The 19,837-nt window shown below is 40.4% G+C and overlaps 1 protein-coding gene across 2 annotated transcripts; it reads right to left on the reverse strand.

Annotated features, from left to right (window-relative positions):
• Positions 1 to 725: 725 nt before the first annotated feature.
• LOC143857918 (DExH-box ATP-dependent RNA helicase DExH12-like) lies at positions 726 to 14,083 on the reverse strand. Of its 2 annotated transcripts, XR_013238796.1 has the most exons (5): positions 13,944 to 14,083; positions 10,589 to 13,571; positions 6,189 to 6,578; positions 2,794 to 6,063; positions 726 to 991 (listed from the first exon to the last, which is right to left on the reverse strand). XR_013238796.1 is itself a non-coding variant. In XM_077368470.1 (4 exons), exons 2-4 carry the CDS (start codon positions 13,541 to 13,543, stop codon positions 2,875 to 2,877), a joined length of 6,534 nt encoding a protein of 2,177 aa, XP_077224585.1. In that variant the 5' UTR covers positions 13,544 to 13,571; positions 13,944 to 14,083; the 3' UTR covers positions 2,589 to 2,874. The 2 variants fall into 2 exon arrangements, 1 of the variants encoding a protein (XP_077224585.1); XM_077368470.1 differs by lacking the exon at positions 726 to 991 and having other exon boundaries at positions 2,589 to 6,063.
• Positions 14,084 to 19,837: the final 5,754 nt, after the last annotated feature.

Consider the following 19,837-nt stretch of genomic DNA (forward strand, 5'->3'; position numbering starts at 1 on the left):
TCACTCCTCAGCTCTTCCTTCGGGTTGGGCCTATGAATATTCCATGAAAAATAAAAATTCATCGATGCCGAACTTTAGTAGTCAGAAATTCAGAACCACTCTAGCTTTGCAGATATAGAAAGGAATTCAGAATTTTAGAGTTTACAATGGAAGATATTTAAGAGCATGGGTATCTTTCACTGATTTTTCATCTTTCTCTTACTATTTTTTTAATATTCAAAGTAATATGTAAGATTAGTTTTGGACTCAAAATCAATTCTCAAAATCCAAAACGAAATTTTAGAATCCATGTTTTTAGTTTGAAAACAGTGTAAAAGAGGGTTCATGATCAAGCTCTTGCATGCTGTCCTAACAGCGTTTCTTGGATTTAAAGTGAGAAATTCAGGTTTTAAAAACTCTCCTGCATCATAAGATTTCTAAAACCTGGAAATATGGGAGGATCTACTATCTTGCTGACGGAAAGAAGGGCGAAAAGTAAAAAATGACGGCTGGTCCGCTTCTTCTCTTGTCTCTTAGCTACAATTTTGAAGAAATCCCGGATTCTAAAATCCGCATATCCAAACAGTCCCTAAATCATAGGGTGAGGACTTCCCGCCTCTCCTTGGCCAAGTTAATGCATGGCCATGTTTTCGGCTCTTTAAATTTGTCCTATATCAGGCTGGGTCCCACCTAGTAACATACTAAGTGTGGTCAACCCCAAGCATGGTGTGTGACAGCACTTCAAATCACATAACAAAATATCTCATCATATTGATATTATATGGGTGCGCCACTAACAGAAAGTAGAAAGTACATAAGCCATCAACAAGGCCATCTTAAGGTTCTATCTGAAATAACAAGGTCTCCATATGAAACACTCTTGTCGTGCCTTGCTTGATCAATCAAATGATGATTGAGAAAGTAAGCCTCCTGGAAAAAGAAGTGATTCTCCCACTCTCATAAAGGCAGCTTTGGCACACTTGCCACCATATATTATCTCTTTACACAATCCCTGTGAAGATGGCAAAGAGAACAGAAAGTTACAAAGGGAATTTTTATTAGGGAAGACCAATAAAAAGTTTAAACTTCTTATGAAATGCAAGAAGGCATGCACACTGAAGAAACATGATTTAATTGAAATTGGTAAAATAAAATTGTGAAATAAGGCACTACTGAGGAAATGGCTTTGGAGATAAGGTGAAGAGAAAGATGTCGTGTGGCATAAAACTTCCGTATTTTCTTTCCCCTCCCAGAGAAAATCTCTTTGTAGCTTCTCAATACGATCCTGCAACTTTTACCGGAACCTTGTAGAGAGACATGTAATAAACAGACATATTTGCAAGTGCAGCCTTGATGAGAGTTTTCCCAACCCAAGTTCAGTTCGGTTCGGGTTCGGGTTGAAGGCTTGGCCAACCCAACCCAAGTGAATCCCGACATTTTTTATCATTTTTTTTATTCAGTAAGCTTAAAAGGTCGTGTTGGGAAAAGGGTTCCTCGGGTCGGGTCGGGTCGCGTCGGGTTGAACCTCATCGGGTCGAGTTGAGTAAATGATTCCTCAGGTCGGGTTCGGGTTGGCCTGAACCCAACCCAACCCGACCCGAGTTGCACCCCTAAGATTTAGGCCCTGTTGGTTTGAGATTATGGCAACCGATGGTGAACCCCCAAACCGATTATTGGACTCAAATTACACAACCTCAGATGAACAGGGCCTTAAGAGTAAGGAAGCGAGGGAGACAGGATTATGAGTACAGCAATGGATGCGTGTGTCTCATTTGTGCCACGTATTTCCGAACTTAGACCTATTAGCGGCTGATAGAGGGGCAGGAGTATGTGACTATATGGAGAGGTGTGGGGTGGGTATCTGGATTGAGTCGTTAGGCTTAGATGAAACCTATAGGATGATGAAATAGACAGCCTTTCCACTTCACTCGGTCTCATTAGCTCCTATTACTGTTCTGCCCACATTCTTGATCATACCTTAGAAGCAGGAATCTTCCCTCATGGTGCCGCTCCCGACTCGGAACCACGATTCGGTGCTGAAAAATTCGAGATCTAGTTTTGAAAATAGGTTCTGATTTCCAAAATATGAAAAAGGTCCGCAAATGACCGAGCAAACAAATTGGCTAGATGAGTGGAAAAGAGGGGGAGATTATCATTTCAATTCTAGACGCTGAGGTCGGGGTCATATGGCTAGGATGGTGGACTGTTTGGGGGTTTCTGATGTATAAAGAGTGTGTGCGATGTAAAATATTGTCTAATAAAATTCTTAGCATTCAAAAAAAAAATCAAATGATCTTTGACTAATCCTTCTCAATCCAGACTCAACAAATCTGCAAGGCAATAGCCAAGATGAGGCAAGGCCTAAAAGGCGAGGCAAAGAAGAAAGTTAGTGAGGCAATGTACGCTCATCATTTCAGCCTTAGCTAGTAACCAGTCAGTCAAATCTTATCATCTAAAATTTGAAGTTTGAAAATAGGGAAAATCATCTGAACTAATCACATATAAGAATTTGCCACTACGATATGAAACAACATCATGCATTTTTAAGTACCCTAGTAGAAAAACCAATAACCAGCATATTTTAATATAAAGCATGAATGAACACACAGTGGCAACAGAAAAACTAAGATATTTACTACATCTACGGTTAAGGTCCTCTCTGCTGCAATGCAAACATATAGCCAACATAGGTATAAATAAATCCTTATAAACTGTACTTAAGGGAGATTAAGCGTAGCCATTTCAAAACAAAAAAAAGAAGGGGCGATTAAGTGTACATGAAAAGAGAAAAAAATAACAAGTGGCATGCTTTACCAGTCCATCAGAGGCCTCTTTCTGCCTCAAGCCTACTGGCATACGGTCATTCAGGATCAACAGCCTCCTTGATAATCTGGCTCATTCTCTCCCATCTCCATCACCTTCAGCTGATTCTTTGACATCAATCGTAAAATCATATTCCTGGTCACATCCTAGATAAGAATCACACATAAAATAGACTCTGTATAACTTCTTTCCAACTTCTGTGGGAGCAGTGAAGTCAAGTTTGACTTTAGCCTTGCGTTGCAGGGGTACCCTCTTAATGGCAACTAACTGATTACTTTTAACATCGCCCACTACTAGCCACCATCCTTCTTCTTTAGATTTGGGATATCTTGGGGCATCAACTGGTCCCACTTCTGACCGACCCTCAAGGTCCCGTTCGAGGGTGACTTGCAAAGTAACATTTTCCCCAGCCCTCACATCATCGCTATCCAAAACCTCATACATCATCTCAATGTTAGGGAAACGGTTGCAGAACCGAACAATATCCAATAGCTGTGCATCAGACAGTTGGAGAAGCTCTCGCCTTTCATCATCCTCCATCTCCACCAGATCAAAGACATTCTCGATACTTTTTCCTGGATTTTCTTGGCATTTCTTTGCTAACTCCTTTGTGAAGTGCGGGAGTTGTAGAAGAAAAGAATCACGCTCCCACATGCCTTGTGTCACCATTTGACTCACCTCCATTGCAAGAAGTGCTAGGCCAAGCCATCCATTGCTGGAAATAACATCAACCATTGCCAGTAGTAATCTATTGGCTGAAAGGAGCACCTCTCTCTGGTCAACTGCTAGGTTTCCAACCACTGTGTGCCGAGAAAAGTGGGCTTGTAACAGCGCATTTGCCTTCTCGTGTGGGTCCGTGCATTTGGGATTTTCAAAGTCAAACCTTTGATGACGAATCAATTTTCTTATTAATTCCTCCTCACCTGGCCGTATCGGGATTTGTGCATATTCAGAAGCTGAGGCCAAAATTTCCAAAAGACCCTTCATCTTTGTCTTTGAAGTCAACGATGAACTAAACCGTTCTATGGTGGTATAACTGATGTAGTAATAAGATGCAATCATGCCAAGGTTCAAAGGGGAAAGATCCATATCATCTTCTATGGTCATGCACTTGCTAGATTCCAAATCGCTCAATGTATTCTCCACAACCTCAGAAAGGTGATCCGAAAGATGCCGGTGGCTCACACCTTGTAGATTGTAATAGTTTGGATTTTGAGTGAGCCTCCTGTACATAAACGTCCACGTAATATAGTCAACGGCGTCTTGCTTATTCTCGATAGTTCCAACGACAATCTCGGCATTCAAATTGTCATGTAAGAAGTGTTGTAGATGACTTTCCACAGGAAATGCTTCATAAACAAACTTTTTGTAGTATTCTTTACGAGGAGCATGACAAAGGATGACACATTTTCCAGCATTGTCCAGAAGAGGTCTACTAGCATGACCCATCATTTGCAACAAATCTGTGATTGGATAGTCAGTATGAGCATTTTCTCGCCCGTCATAATATTGGGTTCCCATAACCACCACCAAGTGAGCTAATAATGGCACTCCCCAGCACATTGAGCTGCTTGCAACACATATCTGAATCCATCCAGCCTCAAACAATTGTGATACAACTTCTTGTTCTATGCTTGAAAGCCCCTCGTGCAAGTACCCCACACCATGACGAAGGGTAGCACTTAGGGCAGGCTCTTTGACCTTTGAAATGAAAGGTTCAAGTTCTTCTTCTGATCGGAGTAGAAATGGGGGCTTTTCGCCACTGTCAGCAGTTGAGTAAGTCACCAAGTCAAGTGCTGTAAGTCGGGCATGTTTTCTTGTAGGAACAAAGATGAGAGCGGGTTTTCCATTCTTTGCATGTTGGACAACGGCAGTATATGTGGGTTTTGTCATTGCTTGCATCCTGGCTTCAAAATTGGCAATATCTACTCCTTGAATGTGTATCTCCAGAGGCACAGGTCGCACGCCAGGTGGGAAATTGAAAAGGCCATGAGAAGTAGCACCTATCCATTCTCCGAGATCTTTGGCATTTGCGAGTGAAGTTGAAAGTGCAACTATACGGATTTTATTCTCAACCTGACTTGAGATGTATCTCATCCTAGAGACAATTACCTCCAATATGGGACCCACTTGCCCACCAATCAAGTGAAGCTCATCAATGATGAAAAGGCTGACCTGTTGAACATGTTTGCGTTGCTTCCAACGGCGAGAAAGAGCATCCCATTTCTCGGGCGTACTAATTATTACTTGACCTTTCTCCAACAATTTCAAATCGGTTGAGGTTTCACCGGTCAATTCTACAACTCGCATGCCCAAACCCTTTCCAAACTTTCGTTCCCAATCACGATATCGTTCCTTGGCAAGAGCTTCAATAGGAGCAATATACACAGCACGCATGACACTATCAGGTCCCTTCTGATGATTTCTCATCAAAGCAAACTCCGCACAGATGGTCTTCCCACTGCCCGTTGGGGCTGCAACCAGGACGTTGTCATCTGTGTTGTATAGAACAGTAAAAACTTGTGTTTGGATGGGATTAAAATGCTTGAATTGATGGTAAAGGGCTTCATAAGAAGGATTTCTCAATGCGGTAACAGGAAGAGGTTGCAAATCCAGCAACTCGGTGGGTGGAGGATATTTTTCAGGTAAAATAAGGTGCCTAAAAGAGACGGGCAATACGGTTTGAGACCCAAGCCATCGATCCGATACAACACGGATAAAGTACTGTGGGGGTAGTGGCTCATATATTGGCACCGTAAATGAAAGAGTATGGTCCTCATCAACATATTGCATCTTTAAAATGAAGTACTCATGATGGAGAATGTATTCCCCGTCATTATCCTCAACTATGATCCAAAAAGGTTCAACATAACCATGGACTTTCTCATCCCACTGAAAATCAGGTGTTATTGTGAGCTCAACCTTCAAAACAGTGCGAGTAATAGGTTGAACATGTGCTGCAAGATTAAGCTTTGGGAATTGGTGAATGAACTTGTGAAGTGTTCTACCCATCTTAGGGAAACGGATGAGTTCTCCAATCTCCTGAGATGACAGATCATAGTACCTTTCCCATGCTAAATCTTTCTTCTCCAATTTCATCAAAAGTTCCTTTGGAATCCCACTGAATTGGCGCAGTGGGGTTTGGACACTCCACATTCGCTTATTGACCATCTTGGACAAATTCAAAGCCTTTTCGGCTAGCTGGGCCCACCCTCTTTTTAACACAATCTCAAAAAGAGCCCGTAAAAGGCGACCAGCACTCTGCAAAAATAATTAGCAGCAATAAGAGATGGTTGAATTGAATCCACTACAAAAACACAGAATACTAAAACATAATGACCCATTCAAAAAAAATAAAAATAATAATAATAATAATAATAACAAACCTGGGTGATGTACACCATATCAGATGTAAGTGAAAGCCCTTCAAGCTTAAGTTGCGAGATGTATGCCTGGAGCAGAACGTTGATCTTTGCACTAGGCTCTTCCAAGCCTTCTTTAACTGGAATAGGCACACGATCCAAGAGCTTTGCCAATTCCATCTTCTCATCTTGTCTCACTGTCACATATTTAAATTCTTCACTGAGAGAGAACAATCGACAAAGTTCAATGTCACCCATTGTCGGCTTCAAATGCTCATTGTATGTAGATATTGTCCCATGGGTTATATAGTAGTAGCTGGCAATCCTACCAAGGTCGGTCACCTGAAAATACCCACTTTTCCTATCATATTTAACCAAATTGTTTTTGTCCAAGATATTTGCAGCCGAATGGATCTGCAAAGAACAACAGATAATCAGGATTTATTATAGATAATGTCTTGAGCACATTCACAATAAATTAAATCCAGTGAGAAAGATAATGTGACCACATGAATTTTAAAGGACACAAATGGAAAGAAGGCAATTGGTTGCATGTAATAGTGCTGAGAACTACTATTCTACAAACAAACAGCCCATGCATGTACATCATCAACACAGGAAAAAGCTTTTGGGGAAAGTTACAAAACATCTGTGTATTTTAATCCAATTTGATACAAGTAGTCAGCAGGTTATATCTTCATTTGTTCTAAAATTTAGCTCAAATGATCAGCTAGTTGATATTCCAATAGAGAAAAGAACATCAGCTTAGCTTTTTCGGGAAGTTACAAACTATATGTGCACTTTAATCCACTGTAAGACTACAACCGAAATCGTAATAATCAAATGAAACATATTATTGTTCAAGAATAAATGGAAATGTTCGTAGAATAGACTCTTTAGAGGTCAAATAATCCCCAACAGGAAACTCATGTGAAACCAAAATGGAGAAAAAACTCCAAGATAGTGGTCAAAAGTGCAGAAAAAAATGATTGGAAGTTTTAGGAAAGGTTAAGTTTTAGGAAAGGTTCTAAGTGTGAGTTTTGGTATGCATTTTGAACTCTACAGAAATGAAAACATGTTGGTTTCAGCCATAGATTTCAGTGAAAATCATATAAGATCATGGAAGTTGATAAAGTACATGCAAATCATGAAAATTTAAGATGAAACTTCAAGAAATGCAAGAATAAGCACAAATACACACTTAGAAACTATCGCATAAGCAAGAAAATCCTCCATAATAGCTTAACAAGATCAAATACCTAATGGCATGTATTGCCGTGCATATATGAATGAGCTACCTCCATTCCAAACTGAAAATGCCATTGAAAGAGAGTGGCACTTGGTACTTCTGTTCTTGGAATACCATTGAAAGAGTTACAAACATATATAGCTTATTCTAACATAGACACACACACACAGATATATATATATATATATATATATATATATATATATATATGAGGAAAGTGAAGCTACACCGCCGGCTTAAAATACAATGGGCCCACATTGTTTTGGTGATCCAAACCATTCATTTGATTGGCCCTCACATAGATAGGGTGTCCACCAAAAATCAGCTCCATAGGATCATCCCAACCCTACGATTTGTGGAGGCAAAAATGGACAAATTTGTGAAGGTTTTTACACGTTCATTTTTGCCTCCACAAATCGTAGGGTTGGGATGATCCTATGGAGCTGATTTTTGGTGGACACCTTATCTATGTGAGGGCCAATCAAATGAATGGTTTGGATCACCAAAACAATGTGGGCCCATTGTATTTTAAGCCGGCGGTGTAGCTAAGTTAGCTACACCGGCAGTGTAGCTTCACTTTCCTCTCTCTCTCTCTCTCTCTCTCTCTCTCTATATATATATATATATATATATATATATATATATATATATATATATATATGCTTCACATAAAATGAAATAATTAATTTTTAAAATAAAGTTACTCTGTTGATCAGTAAATAAGGCAAGAATAACTCATAAATAAAAAAAATTAGAAGCTAACATACATATATGATAAGCCTTTTTTCATAACATAGTTTTCTTTTTTCTTTTTTTTAAGGATTTAATAAAAAAATAATAATAATTAATTTTTGATATGACAAAAATTCGACTCCCTCAATCAGTAGATTGGGCATGAACTCACATATAATAAAATTAGAAACTAGAATGCATGTATTATTAGTTTTTATTCAAAAATATATTTTTCCCAATTTTCAAAACCATAAATCTATGAGAAATGAAAATGAATCCACTAATCCATGTTCAACCTAAGAAAAAATATAATTGGTGGTAATTCTGCCTAATACAACACCTCTAACCATGTCGATTTATTATCCAACACCAACTCCACCAACCAATACTAACAGAAATTGGTCAGTCCAACCTAGAGAATGAATCCATTCCCAAAATTAAATACATGCTAGGGACCCGAGGCTACCGCCTTCAGTGAACTTCAAAACTCATCTAAGGAACTTTTGAAACTTGGGTAACTTTAAGATGGTGCCCTGACAAAATGGATAGAATTGCCATTAAAGATTAGAAACAAGAACTGCCCAAAACTCAATCTGGAACATTTGCTATGATTGGAAAGCATGCTAAGGATTATATTAACATACTGGTAATAGAAACGAATCAATAAAAAGGAAAGAGGAAAATGAAAAAAGTTTACATTGACAAGACATGCCATTTAATTCAAATCTCTACTCTTCCCCAGAATTCATCCACTCCAATAACATCAGAGAAATTCATTATACTAGAGTAGCAACACAAGCCATCTGATTTGTATCAACACTTTGCCAGAAATCCCATCGGCTCCAACCCATCAGGCAAAAGATCATTTTACTAGGACAGAAAGCTCTATCTCAGTCAAACTTCATATCATACACTAAAGTCCAAATTTTAAGAGTCGGGCTCATGCCCAATTGCCACTCCAACTTAGATCTACCTCACTCCAAAAACGTGGATATTAACGTCCATGTTTCAAGATTATGCATATGATGAGTATCCAAAGAAGGTTCCTGTTTCAATCTCATCATTGTAATTTTTAGTTTATTGGTTTTGTTATTTTTATGGAGCTGTTCACGGAACTCTTCACCTTAATTTTGAGTCATGCAAAACTACCACCACCTATAAGTTTGTGCTGTACATGGACCCCAAAAACATAGTGAAATCGACTATTCTTAAGATCAAAACACAAAAATCAATAAATTCATCAAAAACTTGTTAAATCATGCATGTGCATGGAATTGGTGCACAACCACAGAAACACATTCCACTCAGCATACTTTCATAGCCCAATATCATATACTTGAACGTTATGCATTAACAGTGCTAAGATAATTCCACACGTTCACAATTCAATAGCGGTATCAAGTCTGCTCTGGTAATGATAGACATAGAGCCGCAGCTAAAACTGACAGGAATCTAAAACCTCACATTCAAGATAATTCCACACGTTCACAATTCAATAGCGGTATCAAGTCTGCTCTGGTAATGATAGACATATCAAAGTGAAGCTTACATAAACAATGGGCAAACACTTACCTCCATTCTAAATTAATGTACCAAATGTGTAAAGCATTCTGTGCTTCATTCCTTTTGATCAAACACTGTTTCAACTGAATCGCGTTAGAGTGGTAGTCAAGTGTCTCTGGATGAAAAAGTACAGAAGCTGTCTTTAATTAGTTTTCAAGTAGATTTCCCAAAGTGTTGTTTAGAATGCTGGAAAAGTAGAAGATGGTGCATTTGCTAGTAGTTCGGTGAAGTACATGGCTTTACCATAAAAGACAAAAAAAAAACTCTTTTCCAGGTGTTTTGCTAGTGGTTTGGTGGAGGTTAAGATGGATGCCCGTCGGGCTGACCGGGAAAGTAGTCTCCTAGTAGTTCTTCTGCTGCAGTTTGGCAACCAAACACCTCTAGTAGCCAACATGGCATTCCAAAACCGAGAATATTGCCTAGTAATGCCGAGCTTTTTAAGAAACCAAACAAAACCAGGAGCTTCCAATTTTCCCATTACCAGATCCTTCAAATAGAAGTTATAGAACAATATAGAAAATTGCAAAATTCCCACCTAATCTACATCCATGAATGTGGCTAAATTTTACACAAAGTGTACTAACATTATAAAAGTCTACATAGTCTCTACTTGTTTAAACAGGCAGAATATTGCTTTGAATGTTCCATCCACTATAATTGTTTTCAGTAGTTTAAGTTATTACGTTTAATCAATGGAGTTCCATTGGTTTTTTAAGTTCTCCCCTATAAGAAAATATGGAAAAGGAAAGTTGCAACAACTTTGTTTTTCGCAGAGACAAGGTAACAATAACTTATCAAATAAACTAATAACTCAACAGCAGGAATAGAACAAAACTGGGAGTAAAGAATAATGATATAAAATCGAGGGTTCAGTACTTACCAAATCAGCCCTCCTCTCCTCCAATGTTTTATCTCTTTCCAAGGCATCAGCCGTTAAGCCATAGAGAGTGGGATTCCTCAGCATGCGAATGTACAAATACGTGTATCCAATCCAGGTGCAAGCTTCTTTAGCATTCTGGACTGTTCCGAGAACAATCTCTGCATTCAACTGATCGGGCAATTTAGATACAAACTGACTCTCAATAGGAAGCTGTTGATTCATGAGTGAGAGATAGTATTGTAGTTCACTATGGCCCGTCAAAATTATTCCCTCACCATAAGTGTCAAACTGAGGCCTTCCTGCACGTCCAAGCATCTGCATAACATCTAAAGGACTTAGCTCAGTCCACGCTCCTTTCTCTGGATTGTAGACCTGGGTGCCTTTGATAATCACAGTATGAGCTGGCAAATTCACACCCCAAGCAAGAGTAGCTGTGGAAACCAACACTTGTACATGTCCATCGGCAAAGAGCTCCTCAACTAGATCACGATCCACCCTCGCCATTCCAGCATGATGAATTGCAAACCCATACGGCAAGAGATCTTTAAGATCGTTGCTTTTGACAAGTTCAGTTTGACTGTGGAGAATTTCCCTGCTTGCACTTTCCTCTTTCAAGAATCGACCTAAGGTGTCATTAGCAAGGGCAGTGTCTCTTATTGCGCGCGCTGTTTTGGCCGTTTCTTTCCTAGAGTGGACAAAAATAAGCACTTGATGTCTTCCAGCAACAGCCATGACCTTTTCATAACAGACGTCGTTCATCAACTGAAATCTCTGTAAAGGCTTTTTCACTGTGATTCCAATATATTGTTGAGCTAGAGGGCAAGGCCTATAGCTATTATCGAAATGGAACAACCCTTTAGATGGATCGACACGCAAGAACAAGGCCACATCTTCATAGTTTGGAAGTGTAGCCGACAGCCCTACCAAGCGGATGTGCTCTCTCGTGGTCTCGATTTGTCTAACTGTTCTTGCCACGATACTTTCAAGCACAGGTCCTCTGTTATCATGAAGAAGATGAATCTCATCGATGATAAGAAGCTTCACCAGCTGAGTATAGGTACGATCCCCGGATTTCCTAGTGATAATATCCCACTTCTCAGGTGTCGTAACAATTATCTGTGTCTCTTCAATTTGTTGGCGGGAGAGTGTCTGGTCTCCACTAAGCTCCTTGACTTTGACCTCATAATGTTGCAGGCGATTAGACAAATTTCCAACCACTTCTGCGACCAGAGCTTTCATTGGTGCCACATAAACAATCTTATAGTCGCTCTGGTTGAAAGATCCATCTGGGCCCCTGTGCAAAGCAATCTGTTGCAATATGGTCAGCATTGCGACATTTGTTTTTCCAGCACCTGTAGGAGCGCACAAAAGGATATTCTCCGGCGTAAAGAGTGCGGTTTCGTAAACTTTACTTTGAACTCTATTCAGCTGCTTCATTCCCTCAAAAGCCGGCTGCGCCCAGTCAGGCATGTCGGAGATCTTTATAAGCTCTTCGCCGGGGGCGAGAGGCTTTGCCTTCAATGCTGGCACATGAACTTCCTCATAACCCTTGCGAGGAGTCCTAAAAGAGCCTGGTGGAAGTTCACATTTTTTATTTGCCATCAACAGACCACCCTGTTGAAATGCAATGCTGTCCAGGTCAAGCAATTGACGCTGTCCCTTCAACCAACCACTTTCTGCATCTTTACTAATAACTCTTCTATCCCTATCCCTATCCCCATCTCCGCCGCCACTCTCATCCTTCAACCTCCTAGCCTCTTCTCTTATACTCTTCTCCAAATTCTTTTGCCGTTCCTTCGCAGTTGCCCTTGTTGCATGCAACTGCTCCAAAATTGAAGCTAAGCCTGGCCCCATAACCGTCATTTTCTCCTCAATCTCCTTTCTCTGTTCCTGGTCCTCTGCCCTTGCCAACCGCGTACACCACACTATCTTCAAACGGTTGCGCAAAAGCAATTTAATCAGATCGAACTTCTCATAATCAAGTTTCATTACGAGCCGATTTTCCACATCCCTATCATCACCTTCGGCGAGTATCTCAAGCACTTCCTCTGCAAGTTTCTGGCTCTGCTGTGGATCAATCTTTTCATAAGCTTGAGAGATTTTCCTCTGAAGCCAATAGGCATCGATGTCTTGAACATTTAAGGTCAAACCCTCGTTGGCTTGCTCCAAATCGTCATCGTCTATTCCGCCCATCTGCATTGCCCCAGTACCATTAGGTTCCAGCCCATCTTCATCATCATCCGACTCCTCTTGGACCAGGTCAAAATCACTCTCCTCTTCCTCCTCGTCCTCCTCAAACTCAACAGCAACACCAATGTCATCATCAGGCCCCTCATCATTACCATTAGCTGTGAACCCCGTAGCATCAGGTCCATCCTGGTAGTCGGTTATCAGCCTCCCGATTGACACCAACTGATCAAAAACCTGATTCGAGATTGGATTCAAGTGCTTCTCAATCTCCTTTTTCTTGTCGGGATTTTTAGACTTGTCATTTTTCAAAATTGACAAAACCAAATCAGCCGCACTGCTGATAACATCCTGTGGCTGCCCGCCAAACTGCTGTTGAATCATACTGAGCAGGGCCTCATACGCCGCCCGGGTTTCCTTCGTCTTCGGTTGGTAAACACTGTCCTCGGGAAGAGAGAGAACACTCTCTTCTTGTATGCGCCGCCGCTTACTGTCCCTTTTCTGCGTTGGCTCCAAAGAGAGAGGTTCGCGTTCCTTCTTTTTCTTCGACTTCTTCAACTTCTCTTCGAGCTCCGGAGGTTTTCCTCTGTAAGCCCTATCCCCAAAATGCTTTGGGTCAATCTTCCCCCATAGGGATTCGGGCTCCCCCGTCGGCTCATGGGTGTCACGAGGCCGAGAATCTGTGGTCAAAACGAGACTCGAATTCGCTCTATACTCGTACTGCTTGAATCGGGCGTGTGCTTCGGCACCGCCACCCAAATGCGCCATGGTAGCCTAGAACCACAAATTGCACAAACTGCAAAAAGAAGATAAAAAGTGTTCCTGTTAATCAAATAGAAATTTTCATACGGTGTAGACGAACAGAAAATTTGTGGAAACAAAAAAAAAACCCTAATACAAAAAATTTGGCAAGATATAGTTTTCTTGCAATCCAAACACACTGTTAAAAATACAAAGAAGAAAGAAATTGAGGATTCGGAAATGGAGTTGCAAAGAAGGGTTTTCTAGGGTTTCAAACAAGAAAATGAGGAAGGAGGATCGGAGTCAAAGATTGGGGTTTCTCCGGTTTCTGATAAACCCTAGCTAAATTTTAGTTTATTTTTTAGGAGAAAGATGACGAATAGTGAAAGGAAATACAGAGAAATATCAGAAAGAAAGAGAAACTTACCGGTTTTTGTTCTCTGTTTCTTCTTTATCGGATCAAGAAACAGATCAGAGCAGAGGCCCAGGTTTAGGGTTAGGGTTTTTCTCCTTAGCTCTCGCCCTCTTCTGTGTTTTGTCTCCGCTATTATGAATCTTTAATATGGATTGGGAACCGCCACTGCGAGTAGTCTTTCTATATGAGTCGAAGTTTTGTAGAGTTGAATTTACTAAAATGCCCCCATGATTAGCCTTCTTATGGAGACGCTCAGTATCGAGCCACTCTCATAGGATGATCCGGACCGTTCATTTGTTAGGCCACAACGTAAATAGAGTATGCCTCAAAAAAAAACATTTCCAAAGGATGGACCTAACCCTCCGATCTATAGAGGGACTGAATATTATGGACACCCGTACTGTTGAAGTACCTAGATTGAGCTATGCCAGAGTCTGTGTAAAGGTAAATGCTGAAAAAGAGCTCCCTCACACTGTTCATATCATAACTCCAACCGATTCCATGTTTCAAGCGGTTGAATATGTATGGAAGCCTTCCCCGTGTAAGCACTGAAAAGACTTTAGCCACTCTTCGGATCGATGCCCTGCCATACTACAAATGTTCTAGAAAAAAATCACATCCAAAGTCCAGGAAAAGGGAACGGATTCCAAACAAAAAATGTATGACGGGGAATTTAACCGGTAGAACTCACCCCTAAAAGCTAGCTATTAGAGTGAGGGTGCTCGTTCCCTTATAACCCGCCCCCATCACTTTACTGATGTGGGACTATTTGATTTTGCGTGGAACCCCAACAAGGTACTCCTTGAATGCCAAGTCAAGTCTGCTCTGACGATTTGACAAAGAGAAACCGTGCAAAAGCAAAACAGAGAACATCAGCTTGAAAAATAGTTATGCCATCCTGAAATCTTCAATTGGAGAAGATGAAGACACGGATGATTCATCTCAATCTGATACAGCTCAATCTCTCACTGGGAACAATTCTCCGTATGGAGAAGCTCCCGATCTAGAATTGTTGGAAGATGACCAAGCAAAAGGAGACGCACCCCAAGAAAATGAAGTGTGGCAGGAGGTGAGTAGAAAGAATTGCCTTCCCGTTCCTCAACAAGGATCCTCCCCTAATAGCGGAAACAAAACACCGAGAAAAAACTGCCAGAATTTGAGGAAGAGTCATTCTCAGGAAGTTGAGTTAGAGGATGAGAGACATCCTAAAACAATATGGGTTAATGTGGTTCTTGAGATCTTTTGTCCTTAGAGATTGCTTGTAAGGATAGGTTTTGTCTTTGATCTCTTAGGTTGTATCCTTATTCTTATGATATGGTTAATATCGTGTCCGCTCATTGTAATACCTTTCACATTTTATTAAACCGGTAGGGGTCCCCGCTAAACCCTACCTTACCTATAAAAAAAAGGTTTTGTAGAACTAAAATTACCACAATAGCCCCATGAGAAAGTTTATACTGTGAGGGCGTGGGTCGTACCGTATTTTTTGAAAAGTACTGGTTTATACGGCCACACACCATATGAGATTTTGCATGATGTGTGGCCGAAAAACACGTATCTTTTAAAAAGTATGATACAGCCCACATCATTAGATTATCCAAACAATTAATATGTTGGGCAACAACGTAAGCAGGTTGTGCCCCAAAAAGCATTTCCATAGGATGATTCTAATCCTATGAGCTATAGAAGTTTTCATAATGTGCAGTACCTCTATAGATTGGAGGGTTAGGATCAGCCTGTGATATGATTTTTGGGTCACAATCTATTTATATTGTAGCCCAACAAATGGACGGTTTGGATCATCTTATGATGTGGGTCGTACCATACCTTTTAAATAAAAGTAGGTTTATATGGCTACACATCATATAAAATCTCTTATCAATGACAAGCTAGATTATCCTCATGGAGATTTTATATGGTGAGCGGCCAAGTAGTCCTATATTTTTCAAAAAGTACTATACAGCACACTCTCCATAGGATGATCCAAACCGTCCATTTGTTGGGCCTAGGACTGTCAATCGGGATGGGCAAGCTCGAAGCCTGCCCGTTCGGCCCGCTAAAAGCCCGCCCATAATTAAAATGAGAACAAGCCAAACCAAGCTTGGTCAAAAGTTGAAGCCCGAACTCTAATTTGGGCTGAGCTAGATCAAGGGTCGTCCAACTCGTTATAGGCCCGGGCCCGATAATATATTTACTATATAATTTTTCAAGATTTTTTATGCCCTTAAAAATCAGTAGATATTAATTAAATAGGTTACTTAAACATTAATATCCTATAGGCTATAGTTCGACATTAAATAGGTTTTTTTCCTTTCTTTATTTTGCCCCTCTTCAGCCCACTTAATATGATGATCCAAACCGTTGAAGTATACAAATTGGGCCCCTCTTCAGCCCACTTCATATGAACAGTTTGGATCATCATATCCTATAGGCTATAGTTCGACCTCAGATTTCTTAAATGAATAAGACAAAATCTGGCAAAAAATCAATCGGTGTGGCTTTTCTCACATGCAAAAGCCAGCAAGTTTAATGGCTTTTTATGAAATTGGCTTTTCTGTGCTTGCCTTATAGTCTTTTCTTGTGCAGAAAATAAGAGGTGATGGGCAAGCCCGAACTCGGCCCGAAGCCCGTTGTATAGACATGGGATGAGCTTGAGCACCTCAGGCCCACCCAAGCTCGGCCTGATTGACAGTCCTAGTTGGGGCACAACGTAAATAGGTTGTGCCCCAAAAATCACATCCACGAGCTGATCCTAATGCTCCAATCTATAGAGGGACTTTACATTGTAGAGAGGGTTTGGGTCATCATATGGAAGTGCTTTTTGTGGCACAATGACCCAAGAAATGGACAGCTTAGATCGTCCTATGGAGTGGGTCGTATGGTACTTTTTGGAAAAGGAATTTCCTATGTACCGTCGCTGTGATTGTGAGGTGAGGGGGTCGTTATGTATTCTTGAATATTTTTTTTAAGTATATTTTTAGTTAAGTATATCTTTGGTATGATGTGGAGAATGTGCTGACTTGGAAGGAGTACTAGGCCATGGCACAAATTGAAGGCGTTATTCATCTTTTATACTTAAACACAGGGTCACGTGTGGCCCCTCTTTCTAGGGTTGACCTGCACGACTGCACATGTCACATTGTTATGTGCTTATGTTGTGGGTAGTTTTAATGTAGTAGTTATGTAGATAATGGTATGTAGTTTAGGGTGGTGGGGTTAGTTATTTGTGATGTGTCTTGTTAGTGGGTAAGTGTGCTTGTGATGTGTCACTCTCTCTTGCTTGTATTTACGTAGTAGTAATCCAATGAAATGAAAGAAGAGAGGATTTTTACAACACCAAAGGAGACTTTGTTTTGGAGAGTCATGGCTCCTCTCAATTTGAGCCAGTAGGAGGTCTGATTGCCTCGAATCAACCCCTTTCCTCTTCATTCCTATTTTCTTTTTATTTATTTGTATCAGAGCCGTCGATCCTGCGCCATGGCCATGTCGTCGGAGTTTTGGAAATCGATACGTGAAGATTTGCAAGAAATTAATGCATTGGTTTTGAAAATGATTGAAGGACAAAAACGATTTAAGGAAGGCATGGAAGAAATCCGCAAAACGATTAAGGAAATGCAAAAAGAAGATCAAAAGTTAAAACTTGAGCAAGCTATTGTTCGTGTATAGAAAAGTTCAAGATTTGATGGCGACAAAGATAGTTTTGTTGAATGTTTTTCTAAGAATCTTAATGATTTTTTCCAGCCATTCTATCATTTCATTATTTCGATGCAGTGACTTGAAAGAACATATTTATGTTTGAGTTTGATTACAGCGAATTTTGAAGCCGAGGTTAAATTGATCGTGACCATTAAGATTTGGGACCCTGACGGACTACAATATTTTCTTCAATAATTCGACCTTGAGGACAAGGTCGATTCTATGGGGGAAGGAATGTTATGTGCTTATGTTGTGGGTAGTTTTAATGTAGTAGTTATGTAGATAATGATATGTAGTTTAAGGTGGTGGGGTTAGTTATTTGTGATGTGTCTTGTTAGTGGGTAAGTGTGCTTGTGACGTGTCACTCTCCCTTGCTTGTATTTATGTAGTAGTAATCCAATGAAATGAAAGAAGAAAAGATTTTTACAACAGCAAAGGAGACTTTGTTTTGGAGAGTCATGGCTCCTCTCAATTTGAGCTAGTAGGAGGTCCGGTTGCCTCGAATCAACCCCTCTCCCTCTCATTCCTATTTTCTTTTCATTTATTTGTGTTACGGCCAATTAGGCACGTAACACACATGAGGCCCCCTCTTTTGGGCATGCCCTAGGTGACCAAATATAAAGAGAACAGCAAAAAATAAGAATCGGATACGAGTTCCGATAAACCCTAGCTAGTTTTTTTTATTATTATTATTTGAAAGAGGTGAGCCCTAGCTAGATTTAAGTGTAGTTTTTGGAAGAAAGTTGAGAAATATTGAAAGGAAACATACAGAAATTTCAGAAAGGAGGAGAAACTTACCGATTTTCGCTCTCTAATTCCTCTTTATTGTATTCACCAAGTTTAGGGTTTTTCTGCTTTGCTCTCTCCCTCCAATCCTACTAAGAGCTTTCTAGTCGGGAGATGAAATTTACATGGATTGGGATTTGGGAACCGCCTCGTAGGATATGTAGAAACAAAATTTACTAAAGGGAGATGATATTTTCACCCTTCTGCAGTACGCATTCGCCCCCTGTTAACGTGATTTGACTTCAAAAAGCGTTAAAGTTGCCAACTGCTCACGTTATAAGGGGGCGAATGTGTACTGGAGCGGGGTGAAAATATCATCTAAAATGGGCCCATAATTACTCTCAATGACAAAGCTAGAATTTCAGCATGGAGTGTGGGCGTGTGGCCGTATTGTCCAGTATTTTATAAAAACGTACTGTACGGCCACTCCATAGGATGATCCAAACCGTCTATATGTTGGGCCACATCATACATAGGTTGTACCTAAAAATCACTTCCATAGGATAATCCTAACCCTCCAATCTATAGAGTTCCCACTCCATAGGATAATCCAAACCGTCCATTGATCGGGCCACATCATGAATAGAAACAGGTTGTGCCCAAAAATCACTTCTATATGATGATCCTAACCCTCCCATCTATAGAGGTTTACATGATCTACAGTCCCTCATAGATGGGAGGGTTAGCATCATCCTATGGAAGTGATTTTTGGGCACAACCTAATTCTATTCATGATGTGGCCTGATCAATGGACGGTTTGGATCATCCTATGGAATGAGCTGTACAGTTCTTTTTGGAAAATACTTGACTATAAGGCCACACACCATGTAAAACTCAGTGTGAGCTTATTGTATTAGGGCATACTCAGGAAGACAATCACAGTCATCATTGAAATTAACAGCCACCTTTGAGTCCCATGAAGAGATGTATGTGCAATAGAGGCCTTTGATCTTACAGGATATCATCACCAGACCTAAAGGGTCATGGGCCCATTCCTAAGATAAAGGGCTCAAACTAGTTGGATTCTCATTTCTATACTCTCCCTTTTCTCTTGATTTGAGTAGGGGTGTTAGCGGATTCACCAATATCTCAGTCACAATCCATTCAAATCTCTTTAAGTGCTATTCAGATCCTACTTTTTGCGTCTTGGTCACGATCCATTTCAAATTAGACAGACCATCGGAGTGTCCTAATTGCGTGTGTTGATGGGTCCGGTTATTACATTGTATTAAAATAAATATTTTGATTTTTTTTTCCTTTTTTGCATTATACTTATTTTGCCTTTTTTTTTTTTTTTTTTTTGGTAACAAAGGGTCCCCACCCCCTTCCCTACGGATGCGCGCAATCACCCGGAAACCACGCGCATCGGGTAAGCAAGGGGGGATTCGAACGCTCGTCACTGGGGAGCAAACCCATGACTTTAC

The sequence above is a fragment of the Tasmannia lanceolata genome, unplaced genomic scaffold, assembly GCF_043159265.1.
Source record: "Tasmannia lanceolata isolate RefF3 unplaced genomic scaffold, GAP_Taslan_0.1 ptg000025l, whole genome shotgun sequence".
Lineage (NCBI taxonomy): Eukaryota > Viridiplantae > Streptophyta > Magnoliopsida > Canellales > Winteraceae > Tasmannia > Tasmannia lanceolata.